Below are 12,157 nucleotides of genomic sequence, written 5' to 3' on the forward strand. Positions count from 1 at the left end.
CCGCCACGCACGTTACCATCTCAGATGCCAGCCCGCCAAGACTCTGGGGTCAAAGCCGAACTCGTCCCTGACTTTTCTGCCCCGGGCCCTTGGGACCCTTCAACTCAATTCTCTGATTCTCAGCACAGGGAACAGAGTAGAGTAGTAGGTCCTTGATCCTCAAGGTTATGGCTTTATTTGGCGCCAGCTTATTTGTTCCTTTGAGAAGACTGGAAAGACATTGAGGAAGGAAAAGAGCAAGTCCAGAGTCACCCATAGACGCTAACAGCCGTTTTATCAAGTCAGAGTTAAAGCAAACAATGAAGAACAAGACCCTGTAATTTGAAGACAACAGAGAGATCGCAAGGGGGCACTCTAGTTCTGACTAGGGTCGGGAGGACAGAGACTCTAATTTTTTTAAAATGCATATTCTTACCAAAAGAAAAAATTGAACAGGAATAAAGTCGGGGTTTGGAGAGTGCATTATTATTTTAAATATATTTGAATACTCTTTACTTATATTTAGCAATGTGGTTATTTTAGAAAAAGGAAAAGAGTTTCTAAATTAAACCTCAGCACTGTTTCCCCAAAGTTTCAAGACAATGTCATATAAAATATAATTAAGCTGGGTGTGATGTCTTATTCCTGCTGTAATCCTAGAGGTTGGATGTAGGAGATGGGTTCAAGACCAGCCTGAGCCACGGGAGACTGTTAGAAAAAAGAAAGATTAGAAGAAGAAAAAATTAGAATTACAGGCTCAGAATAAACCTGTTATCTGTGAGTATTCTCTTTTCTACCCCAAACTAGGTTTATTTATGGGGTATGATTCCTCCTAATTAATTGACATCTAATTCAAGGGTTTTTTGTTTGTTGTTTTGGTTTGTGTCCCCCCCCCCACACACACACACAGGGTTTCTCTGTGTAGTCCTGGCTACCCTGGAGGAACTCTCTTTGCAGACCAGGCTGGCTTCGAACTCAAGAGATGTGCCTGCCTCTGCCTCCTGAATTCTAGGCATGCACCACTACACTCGTTTCTAATTCTCTTTCTATTCTGCCCTTCATGCTCCCCCAAGTTTTGCTGTAATTGTTGACTTTAGAACCGTCATTAAGAAGTAGACAAAACTATTTTATTTTTCAACCAGCTTCTTGCCAAACTCTAGTCCAAAGAGTCATAGCAGCCTTCTCTCACCTGGAGGGAGGGGAATAAAAACAGAATCAGGTGGCTGACTTGATGTTTAAGAGGACACACTTGGTTTTGTTTTGTTTTTCAAGACAGGATTTTTCTGTGTAGTCTTGGCTGTCCTGGAACTCGCTCTGTAAACCAGGCTGGCTTTGGATTCTCAGAGATCTGCCCACCTCTGCCTCTCGAGTGCTGGGTTTAAAGCCTGTGCCACCACCGCCCATTATTGACAACTGGCTGACTAAGTTCAGTTCCCAACACAAATGCCCGGCGGTTCCCAAGCCCCAGCAAACTCCCATTCCTAGAACTCTGGGGGCTCCGGCCTCCTAAGCTCCACACTCTCTATACATACACAGGAAAGCAGTAGATCCAAGAAACCAGAACAGGAGGCCAAGGGAGTCTCCCCTTGCTCCCATTGCTTATGCAGACCCCACAGATTTCATGTTCTAAGATGGATTCTCCATTCGTTGTTGAGAAAGATGTGTCCCTTTCATGCCTCCTTCCTCCTGCTGAACTTTGCCTCTTGGCTCTACAGGGTTGTAGGACACACCCATTTTGACCTCTGGCACCTGCCATAACTTCAAACCTGGGCAGACTCAGCCCTGATTTTCCCAGGCTTGTTGAAAGCTTGGAAAAAGGCTTCTCCATTCAGCCTGCCTATCTTCTAGGAGGTCTTGAAAGTCCTCCCAGACCAGAATAAACGAATGGCATTACAAGTCTTTGTTTCAACTCATTCCAAATTTTAAGATTAGATAATTAGATATTTTCTAAATGGGATCCTGCTTCTTTCCTTAAGCATAGGAGAACTGAGCAGGTTGGTAAGAATTGTTTCATAGCACCCCACCAAAGCCTGTGGCTGCCCTCTTACCTTCTACATAAAGTGCAGCGCTCCTTGAAGGAGGGTCCATAAGAGAAGACAGGACACAGAACTCTGCAGACTGGACATGGCATCATTCTGATCTGGAATCTGCTAAAACATCCCCCCCCACACACACACACAAGAGGTCATTGTCACCCTTCCTAACAATTCCCATTCCCCCTCCAGGAAGATAGCCACCTCCTTACACTAACCCCCTTTTCCCTTACCTCTGATCTCAAAGGAGATTCAGCCCTCCTCCCCATCGCTGTAAAGAATTCTTCCTACTTAGGAGGCCATGACTCTCAATGACATTCGATGTTTTATCTTTTGTGTGCATGACTTTGTGCTAGACACTGTGGTAGGCGCTTTGGGGGTTATAAATGAGACATTATTACGTTCGTGCATGTACGAGGGGCTTACCACCTACAGAGAACCTACTGTGCATTTAAAACCTTTGGGAGATTTAGTGTCAGGCTTTGCTGTCAGTCCTGCAGGTTCCTCTCATTTGTATTCAACTGCTTGTTTTCAGTCCTGTTGCGTTGCCCTTAATAGTCATTGGTGTTTTGTTTTATGTTTTTATTTTTTTTTGTTTTTTTTTACGTTTATTTTTTTAATTTGTTTTATGTTTTTAATTTCATATTTTTCAGATGGGTCTATATTTTCTACATTTCCTCATAATGTTCATCATCACAATACCCCCATAGGGATGAAAACCAGAGTTTTACAAATGCTGTACCAGAGCGCTACCGCTGAGCTACCCCCAATCTCTTCTCTCCCTGCTCTCCTCTTTCTTTTATTGTTTTGTTTTTTCAGACAGGGCCTCTCTACATCGCTCTAGTTTTACTAGTACTCACTGTGTAGGACAGGCTAGACTCGAACTCAGATCTTCCTGCCTCTGCCTCCTGAATGCTGAGATTAAAAGCATGTACATGAGCCTTCCTTAGTTTGAGGTAGGTTTTGGGCTCTTGGTAGCTTTTGACTGATTATATCAAGTTTTCTCTAAAGTTGGCTGTCTGCCTGCCTCTTCCTTTTCTTTGATTGATTTCTCTTCCTCCACTGACTGAGTCACTGGCCTTCCTACTTTCACAACTGTAACTTTGCCCTTAGGTCTCTACTCCTGATCTAGTTTGCTGCCTTCAGAACACCCACACAGGCTGTCAAAATTATCACTTCCAACCTAAGCCACACTGGCCTCCAAGAGTTCCCATCTTGGTCAACCATTTCCCAAACATGTTTATTAGATCCTATTTCTATTTCATATGTACATGTGTGTTTTGGTGTATGTATGTGTGTATATGTGGAGAGGTCAGAGGACAACGTGAAGGTTCGTTCTTTCCTTCCATCACACGGGTCCTGGGGATCGAATTCAGATCATCCTGTGGCAGACATCTGTACCGTCTGAGCCATCTCTCTGGTCCTCCCAAACATAGTTAAAGTCTGCAAGTTATTTTAACTCCCCTCCCTTTTTTCTTTTATAAGATTACTACTAAAGAGAAGCATTTTCTTCTAACTTTATTCTTCTGCTCTCAATTTACATGCCATTCCCCTAGTCCAGCCCTTTATCGGGTATTTCTTGGACAGCATCAACTTTTCCACTATGCATCTTGCATTTAGTCAGATGAAGAGTTTTCCTAACTTTTGATTCCATTGTCTTCACCCCACTTGGAGGGTTTACCCCATTGTGTATCAACCCAAAGTCCAGCCTGACACTTCAGACCATCTATTTGTCCCTAACTTTAAGCATATTTACATTTATTTATTTAGGTAGGAGGGCATGGGATGTTACATGTGTGGAGGTCAAAGGACAACTCTTGGAATCTCTCCTATCCTACCAAGCAGGTCTCAAGGGAGCAAACTTGACCCAGGTCCTCATGCTTCTTAGCAAGTGCCTTTATTTAATGAGCCATTGCACTGCCAAAAACAGTCTTCTGACTCGGGCAGTGGAGGCGCACGCCTTTAATCCCAGCACTCCGGAGCAGAGGCAGGTGAATCCCTGTGAGTTTGAGGCCAGCCTGGTCTATAAGAGCTAGTTCCAGGACAGCTAGGACTGTCACACAGGGAAACCCTGTCTCAAAAAAAAAAAAAAAGTTTTCTAAGACAAGACAAAGTCTATTATTTATCTCTCTCTGCCCTGGAACTTGCTCTGCAGACCAAACTGACCTGGAACTCACAGAGATACCCCTGCCTCTGGCTCTGAATGCTGGAATTAAAAGCATGTGTCACCACGCCTGACCATTTTCCCCCAATAGAGTCTTGCTATGTCACTCAGGCTGGTCTTGCTTCCATCCAGTACCCCCCCACAAATGGCCTGTTTAGAGTTTTTCTCTGCATCACCCTGTCCTGCAAGGAAGACTCCTGTCCCCAACCCCACATGGCAAAAACTTAATTCTTGAATTTCCTTTGCAGCCCAACCCTTGTGCGTATGTTTTGATTCATACTGTCCTGCTCTGTAAACTTTCCTTCTATCATACCCTCGTCACCAAACCCAGCTATTCACTCTGCTTCTCTTCCCTCTACAGCTTTCTCTCTCCTAATAACTAGTCTTCCTTTTTTTTTTTCTTCCTTTCAGAACACCTAACAAGCAAAAGCTATCTTAGTCTTAAGTTGTATCTAAAACAAAATCTGGGCCGGCTCAGCAGGTAAAAGCATGTGCCACTCAATCCTGACACACTGACTCCCCAAAGTCCTCCGGCCTCCGCGCACGCACGTGTGGTGTGGCCCAAGTGTGATACCGGTTCTGCTGGTTAGTTGACACAACAGAGTCGCCTGGGAAGATGGAACCGCATCTGAGGAGTTGACCCCATCAGATTGGATTGTGGGGATGTCTTTGGGGGACTTTTCCTGATTAATGATTGATACGGAAAGGGCCAGCCCACTGTGGGCCAATGATATAAAAGAGCAAGCTGAGAGAGTCATGGAAGCAAGCCAGTAAGCAGTGTGCCTCCCAAGTCTGTGCTGCAGCTCCTGGCTTGAGTTCCTGCCCTGGGTGTGTGACCTGGGCGTTGTAATAACCTTTTCCTCCCCAAGTCAGTGTTTCAGCACAGCGCAGGGAAACCAAATTGGAATACCTACGTGGAAGTATTAACCATTGGTTCTCTCCTCTACCAGAACCCACCCTCTGTTTATTCAAGGTCTCAGGCCTGGGATCTGTCAGGGTGAGAGTCAGCCACACTGCCCTCCTCCTTAATCCCCATTTGACTCACTGGCTCTGTAGTCACTGGCTTCGTCGTCACTGGTCTCGTTGTCACAGGATTCTGAGGGTCCGCGAGTTCTGTGTGGAGACTAATGGTGGTCTCCACTGCCTCTGTGGTCGCCTCCTTCTCCAACCCGTTCTGACCTCGGTAGGGTTGGGAAATAGTCATCATCTCTTCCTTCCATCTAACATCCCCCACAGACGTTCTCTTCCTTCCAGTAAGCCTCCTACCTCACCCCCAACCCCACATGACCAAAACTTAAGGTCAGGGATTGTCTGGGTCCAGTGCCAGCATGGATTATCTATGTATTCCATTCCACAAGTCCCTCGACTGCCCCTCTTTCACGTGTCCTTAAGCCACTGGGTTCTGGCTCCCTTCCAGCCACAGTTAAGTGGTTGTGTGGGACCCACTTCCTAGTTTCTATCTACCAGGTTTTCTTTTCTTACTTGTTTTCTGTTCTTGCTGAGACAGTCTTACTAAACAGTCCTGGCTGGCCTGGAACTTGCTACGTAGACCAGGCTGACCTTCTACCCATGGCAATCCTCCTGTCTCTGCCACCCAAGTGCTGGGATTATAGGAGTGGACAACCATACTCAGCCTTGATGTTCATTCTTGTCACCTAGCCACATTTCAGCTCTTCCCAGTTTCTGTTTGACTGTTATTTGTCCTGACCCTCTTAGACAGAGAAGTCACTCACCAACCTATCCTCCAACTCAAACACGGAGTAATCGACAGTGAAGTTTGGACTAAAGTCATCTGGAGAAGAGAAAAAAAGAAAAAAAAAACAGAAATAAAAGGGGAAGAAACTGCTCAGAATACTCCACCTTTCCTAAGTTATAAGATGTGTAGGTACTGCCTACTTCTAGTTATTTTTAGTGTTAAAAATGTTTATGAGCCGGGCGGTGGTGGCGCACGCCTTTAATCCCAGCACTCGGGAGGCAGAGGCAGGCAGATCTCTGTGAGTTCGAGGCCAGCCTTGTCTACAAGAGCTAGTTCCAGGATAGGATACAAAGCTTCAGAGAAACCCTGTCTTGAAAAACCAAAAAAAAAAAAAAAGTTTATGAATTGGAGCTGGCAAGATGGCTTAGCAGTTAAGAACACGTATTTCTCTTTCAGAGGGCCTGAGTCTAGTTTCCAGAATCCACCTTGAACAGCTGTCAATCTCTCCTAACTCCAGCATCAGTGGGATTTCACATCACTGATCTCCATGGCAACTTCACTCATGTATAAGCACACACCCCTCCAATATACCAATTTTCTGGTTTTTTTTTTTTTTTTGAGGCAGGGTTTCTCTGTTTAACAGCCTTAGCTGTCCTGAAAGTCACTCTGTAGACCAGGCTGGCCTAGAACTCAAAGAGATCCGCCTGCCCCTGCTTCCCGAGTGCTGGGATTAAAGGTGCATCACCATGCCTGGCTAAATCTTTTTTTGTTTCTTTTGTTTGTCTGTTTTTTGTTTTTTTTTTGTTTTTTTTTTTTTGGTTTTTCGAGACAGGGTTTCTCTGTGGTTTTGGAGCCTGTCCTGGAACTAGCTCTTGTAGACCAGGCTGGTCTCGAACTCACAAAGATCCGCCTGCCTCTGCCTCCTGAGTGCTGGGATTAAAGGCGTGCGCCACCACCGCCCGGCTGTTTGTTTGTTTTTTGTCTTTGCTTTTTGAGACAAGGTTTCTCTGTAGCTTTGGAGCCTATCCTGGAACTCACTCTGTAGACCAGGCTGGCCTCAAACTCACAGAGATCCACCTGTTTCTACTTCTCAAGTGCTGGGATTAAAGTCGTGCCCTACCACTGCCCAGCTATAATAATTCTTAATTTTAAAAAAATCATAAACTTGAGAAATATCAAGAATCTTGATAAGTTTTTCTTACAGCCAAAATTTTGTCTGATCCTCTTGTTCTGTTGCAACGTGAAGGGCAATCTTTGAATTAAGTATTCCCCAAATCTCTTCCGACCCCATCCTGAGCCAGAGCCTCTCATATACGCACCATAATTAGGGGTAATTGTGTAATAATAATATGCCACTTGATAGTATTCACTCTCGTCCAGCTCTTCTTCGTCCTCGTATTCCTGTCCTGCAGGGACAAGAGCTACAGGTCAAAAGCTTCTGGAGCTCCTTAGCAACAGCACACATGGAGTTGATTCCATCTCTCCCGGTTCTCCTTCCTTCTGCCTCCTCTCCAGAGGTCTCTTCTCCCTGCCTCTGTACCTCCAAACCCGCCCAGGTGGGGGAGGCCAGCAGTCTGTTTTCCGTTCAGAACTCCCAGGACAGAAAGCAGATCCCTTCACATGCACTAAGTCCCATAGGAGCTGTAAACCCTTTGTGAGTGGAAGACAGAGACCAGAAATTCAGAAAATCATATAGATTCCATATGCTCCCAAATTTCTTATACATCTCTCACAAAACCACTAACATCTCAGGCTTTTAGATTTGGGTTTACTTCCAACTTCACTGCTAACTAAGCAGCTGTGTGAACAGTCCGTTCATTCCCCTCCCCCACACTTTTTTTTTTTTGAGCCTACATACAGGGTTCCCTACATAGCCTTGGCTGTCCTAAAACTCACCGTATAGACCAGTTCAGCTTTGAAATCACAGAGATCTGCCTACTTCTGCCTCTGCTTCCTAAATGCTAGGACTAAAAGCGTGCACCACCACAGCAGGCCTCACAACCCTTTCCTTAAAACGAGTCAGCTGGACCAAATGACCCATCATAGCTCCTCTTCCCTTCCAAAACTAAAAATGGTGGTGTTGATAATTGAATCCCGAATTCTAGGCCTTCTGCTAAATACATCCCTTCAACCCCAAACTAAGGACATGACACGGGAAAGGAAAACAATGAGACACACCTGGCAGACTGGAGAACAAAGAAGGGAAGGAGCCAAGCTCCTCCTGGGACCTGTCCCTAAAGACAGCCAGTTTTCTACTGTCCTATAGGCCAATCCATATTTATGTCTTTTTTTTTTTAAGACAGAGTTCACTATGTATCCCCAACCAACCTAGAACTCAGAGATCCTCCTGTCTCCGCCTCTAGAGGGCTGAAATTAAAGAAGTGAGCTACCACACCCAACTTGGTTTTGTTTTTTGAAATAGGGGTTATTTATTTATTTGAGACAGGGTTTCTCCGTGTAGCCCTGGCTGTTCTGGAACTTGTTTTGTAGAGAAGGCTGGCCCCAAACTCAGAGATTTGCCTGCCTCCGCCGCCCGAGTGCTGGGACTAAAGGCATGCACCACCAGGACTTGCTGGGTGGGAGGTGGGGTTATGCATGGGGCTAGTCTGGAACTCACTGTGTAGTCAAAGTTGCCCTTAAATTTCTGCCCCTTTTCCCAGAGCTGGGGCATGTGTCATGAAACTTGGCTCCCATTCCTATGTCTTTGCTAATAGAAGTGGGGGGTTTTGTTTTTTGTTTTCCTTCTACTTTGTAGGAAGGAGTTACTCTGGCCTCACTAGCTTCACCCCTGGCTTCCGAGCACCCACCTCCTTCCTGTCCGGCTCCTCACTCTTTTGTTCAGTTTAACAGAAATCTGAGCTCAGTCTAGCTGAAGGAACTCTCTTTGGGGCTCCATCCGCTACCAGCCTTCTCTTCTTTGACAGGACTTAACTTGGCTTTTCTGTTGATTTTTCTGGCTCCACTTTCCAGGTCTCTACTCAGCCCCCAACCCTGGAGAAAGCACCATCACCTCCTGCTGACATGCCCACTTACCTTGTCCTTCTAGCTCTTCTCTCATCCCGTTTATAAGAAAAGGACTGGCAGGCTCGGGCTCAGGAGTGGACTTACCCAGGATAAGTGGCACAGCAAGGGCGGCTAAGAAGAGGACATCCATTCTGGATTCTGCACTACCACTGTGAAAGTAAAGAGGAAATTGCTCTGTTTCCCACCACACTTACCCCGCCTCCCACCCCCCCCCTGCTGTGAAGCTGGGAGGGAGCAGTGATTCTTCTCCCAGGGGACAGAAATCCCCGCCTACTTTCTCAGCAGATCTGTTACACTGCTGCTGGACTGAGGGGCAAGCCTCTTAGATGGATGGAAACTTGTTACTCCTGCAGAGTCCCTAGCTCTAGATTAGGTCCACTCGGGGACTCCCTCTGCTGGGACCAAAGTTTATACTCTGCCCTCCTTCCCGAGGCTCACAGGTGTTCGCCTGCCTGGCAACCCTTAACTTACCTTTGGCGTGCAGAGTTGCTCTTTACCTGTAATCTCTCCTCACAGGACGTTTTCTAGACAGTAAGTAAATAGTGCCTCTTCTCTGACTGCCTTGGCTATGGGGATGGAAGTGATGTTTTTTTGTTTTGTTTTTAAATTTTATTTACTTATTATGTATACAACATTCTACCTCCTTGTATGCCCACAGGCCAGAGGAGGGCACCAGATCTTATTACAGATGGTTGTGAGCCACCATGTGGTTGCTGGGAATTGAACTCAGGACCTCTGGAAGAGCAGCCAGTGCTCTTACCCTCTGAGCCATCTCTCCAGCCCCCGGAAGTGATGTTTATGAACCATTGTTTGACTCCCAAATCTCCTTAGCACTGCTGCTGATAAACATCTCATAGCTGTCAGGGCCAAAGGAAACTCCAATTTCCCAGCCTCCAAAAGGCTGTTCATATATCCAGAAGTGAGCTAGCTCATCCTGGACTATTGGAGTATTTCTGGAAGTTAGATAAAAGCCAGCATTCCACAGGAACTCGTGAAACTGGTTCCCATCTGACAAACGGAGTCATTTCCCTTTCCTCTGGCAGAAGGGATGTATGGATACCGGTGACACCTACCAGTTAACCAAATCCTATGCTGGCCCCCATGGTACCTCAGTATCAGAAGTACCTGTTACACATTTCAGAGTCCATACTAACATCCTAGCCTTTCTCACCTCCTTCTCTCCCCTATACCCCTCCAGTTCATGGGCTCCCCACTCCCACAGCTGCTCGTTTTTTTTATAACCCAACCCTTCTCACTATGCTTGGCTTTTGCTATTCTCATTATTCTTGCTCCATTCTCTACCTCCCATGAGTCTCCCTCATCTTGCAGAGAGCCCTGTCCATGTCCAGTCTACTTTCTCTCTCTTCTCTGAACTCTTCCAGATGCCTCCGGCTGTTCCTCTTTCCAATAAAAACCTTAACCGCTGGCAGTTTCTGTACTGTATGCATGCATACTCTATGCATACAATAGCCAAGGCCAGTTATTTCTTGCCATTTTGTGTTGACTTCACCCCTTTCCCCCAACTTTTTGGACACAGGATGGAAGAAGAGAGGAAGCAAACACCATCTTCTCCTCTGCTCCCACTTTCAGACACACGGCACCTTCCTCATCATTCTGTCTGCTCCTGTATTTCCTATTTTCATTCCGTTCAATTCAGAAGCAGTAGCGTATTTATTTGGCACAATGAACTATTAGTCTGTTAGGCAATTGAGACTTCACGGACAAGACACTGCCGGGCGTGGTGTCGTGGCCCTATGATACCAGCATTTGGGAGGCAGAGCTCTGTGAGTTCGAGGCCAGCCTGGAATACAGAGTGAGTTCCTGGACAGTCAGGGCTGCATAGAGAGATCCTGTTTCAAGAAACCCAAACCATGCCGGGCGGTGGTGGCGCACGCCTTTAATCCCAGCACTCGGGAGGCAGAGGCAGGCGGATCTCTGTGAGTTCGAGACCAGCCTGGTCTACAGAGCTAGTTCCAGGACAGGCTCCAAAGCCACAGAGAAACCCTGTCTCGAAAAACCAAAAAAAAAAAAAAAAAAAAAAAAAAAAAAAAAAAAAAAAGAAACCCAAACCAAACCAAACAAACAAAAGACCACACACACCAAACAACAATAAAATATATAGAGAGAGTAGGAGAAGTAAGATGACATATGACTACAAAAACGTTCCAGATAAATGACTATTTTCCTTACATTTTGGCATAAATCTGTAAACTTTGTAAAACAAGATACAAACCAAATACATAAAGAAAATAAAGTATATTTTAAAATCTCACAAACAGTGGGTGTGGTGATACACATCTTTAATCCCACACTCGGGAGGCGGGGGCTGGTAGATAAGGCTAGCCTGGTCTACAAGTGAGTTTCAGGACAGTCAAGGCTGCACAGAGAAACCCTGTCTGGAAAAACCAAACCAAAGAAAAATCAAACTACTTAAACAAAACTCCACATACATAAGAAATACTTGCTCAGCCTCGAAAGTGAGTCCTTGGAGCACTCTGAGTCCCTGGAGCTCTGTGAGTCCCTGGAGCTCTGTGAGTCCCTGGCGCACTCTGAGTCCCTGGAGCCCTGTGAGTCCCTGGAGCACTCTGAGTCCCTGGAGCACTCTGAGTCCCTGGAGCTCTGTGAGTCCCTGGAGCACTCTGAGTCCCTGGAGCACTCTGTGAGTTCTTGGAGCACTCTGAGTCCGTGGAGCTCTGTGAGCCCCTGGAGCACTCTGAGTCCCTGGAGCACTTTGAGTCCCTGGAGCTCTGTGAGTCCCTGGAGCATGCTGAGTCCCTGGAGCACTCTGAGTCCCTGGAGCACTCTGAGTCCCTGGAGCTCTGTGAGTTCCTGGAGCACTCTGAGTCCCTGGAGCTCTCTGAGTCCCTGGAGCACTATACAAGTGTCTGTGGAATCACCACTCACAAGACAGGTTTTCCAGGCTGCTCTCTACAGCCAGGCCATGTTCCATTGACAGCTCACAGAGAGAAAGAAGGACTATCTTGTCTGTATTTCCCCTAACTCAGCCTGCTGAACTCAGAAGCAGGGCACACTGACCAGGATGTTCCCATCCTCTCAACTATGTGACAAGATGTGCCTGGTGTCTTTTAACAAAAACCTGTTTCTCAGTTTCTTCCTGGAATTTATGAAAAAAAAAAAGTGTAAAACATCCTCCGTATGAGTGGCATACATGTATTAAATAAAAAATCACTTCCAGGAAGCCTGGTTTTCTTCAAACAACCTCTGTAGTTTGCTGCTGCTTTGATTACACTCTCAAAAACA

The 12,157-nt window shown here is 46.0% G+C and overlaps 1 protein-coding gene across 5 annotated transcripts; it reads right to left on the bottom strand.

The window, feature by feature from the left end:
- Positions 1–255: 255 nt before the first annotated feature.
- LOC121451120 (uncharacterized protein C1orf54 homolog) lies at positions 256–9,042 on the bottom strand. Of its 5 annotated transcripts, none has more exons than XM_041656646.1 (6): positions 8,906–9,042; positions 7,192–7,278; positions 5,910–5,968; positions 5,222–5,350; positions 2,028–2,126; positions 256–687 (listed from the first exon to the last, which is right to left on the bottom strand). In XM_041656646.1, exons 1-5 carry the CDS (start codon positions 9,024–9,026, stop codon positions 2,031–2,033), a joined length of 492 nt encoding a protein of 163 aa, XP_041512580.1. In that variant the 5' UTR covers positions 9,027–9,042; the 3' UTR covers positions 256–687; positions 2,028–2,030. The 5 variants fall into 5 exon arrangements, with proteins under 5 accessions (XP_041512580.1, XP_041512578.1, XP_041512582.1 ...); XM_041656644.1 differs by having other exon boundaries at positions 2,028–2,129; XM_041656648.1 differs by lacking the exon at positions 256–687 and adding an exon at positions 964–1,168 and having other exon boundaries at positions 2,028–2,129; positions 8,981–9,034.
- Between the last annotated feature and the right edge of the window lie 3,115 nt (positions 9,043–12,157).

Source organism: Microtus oregoni, unplaced genomic scaffold (assembly GCF_018167655.1).
Source record: "Microtus oregoni isolate MIOR12 unplaced genomic scaffold, Mior012 000007F_ref0000211, whole genome shotgun sequence".
In the NCBI taxonomy this organism is placed as follows: Eukaryota; Metazoa; Chordata; class Mammalia; order Rodentia; family Cricetidae; genus Microtus; species Microtus oregoni.

What these genes read in the sequence shown, in the direction of transcription:
- LOC121451120 (XM_041656644.1), bottom strand. Translation starts at nt 9,026, where the DNA reads ATGGATGTCCTCTTCTTAGCCGCCCTTGCTGTGCCACTTATCCTGGGT. An exon ending in AGAAGAGCTAGAAGGACAAG is followed by an intron (nt 7,279 to 8,905) that starts GTAAGTGGGCAT and finishes TTGTCCCTGCAG; the next exon opens with GACAGGAATACGAGGACGAA. An exon ending in AGCCAGTGACTACAGAGCCA is followed by an intron (nt 2,130 to 5,221) that starts GTGAGTCAAATG and finishes GGGATGTTTTAG; the next exon opens with CAGATTCCAGATCAGAATGA.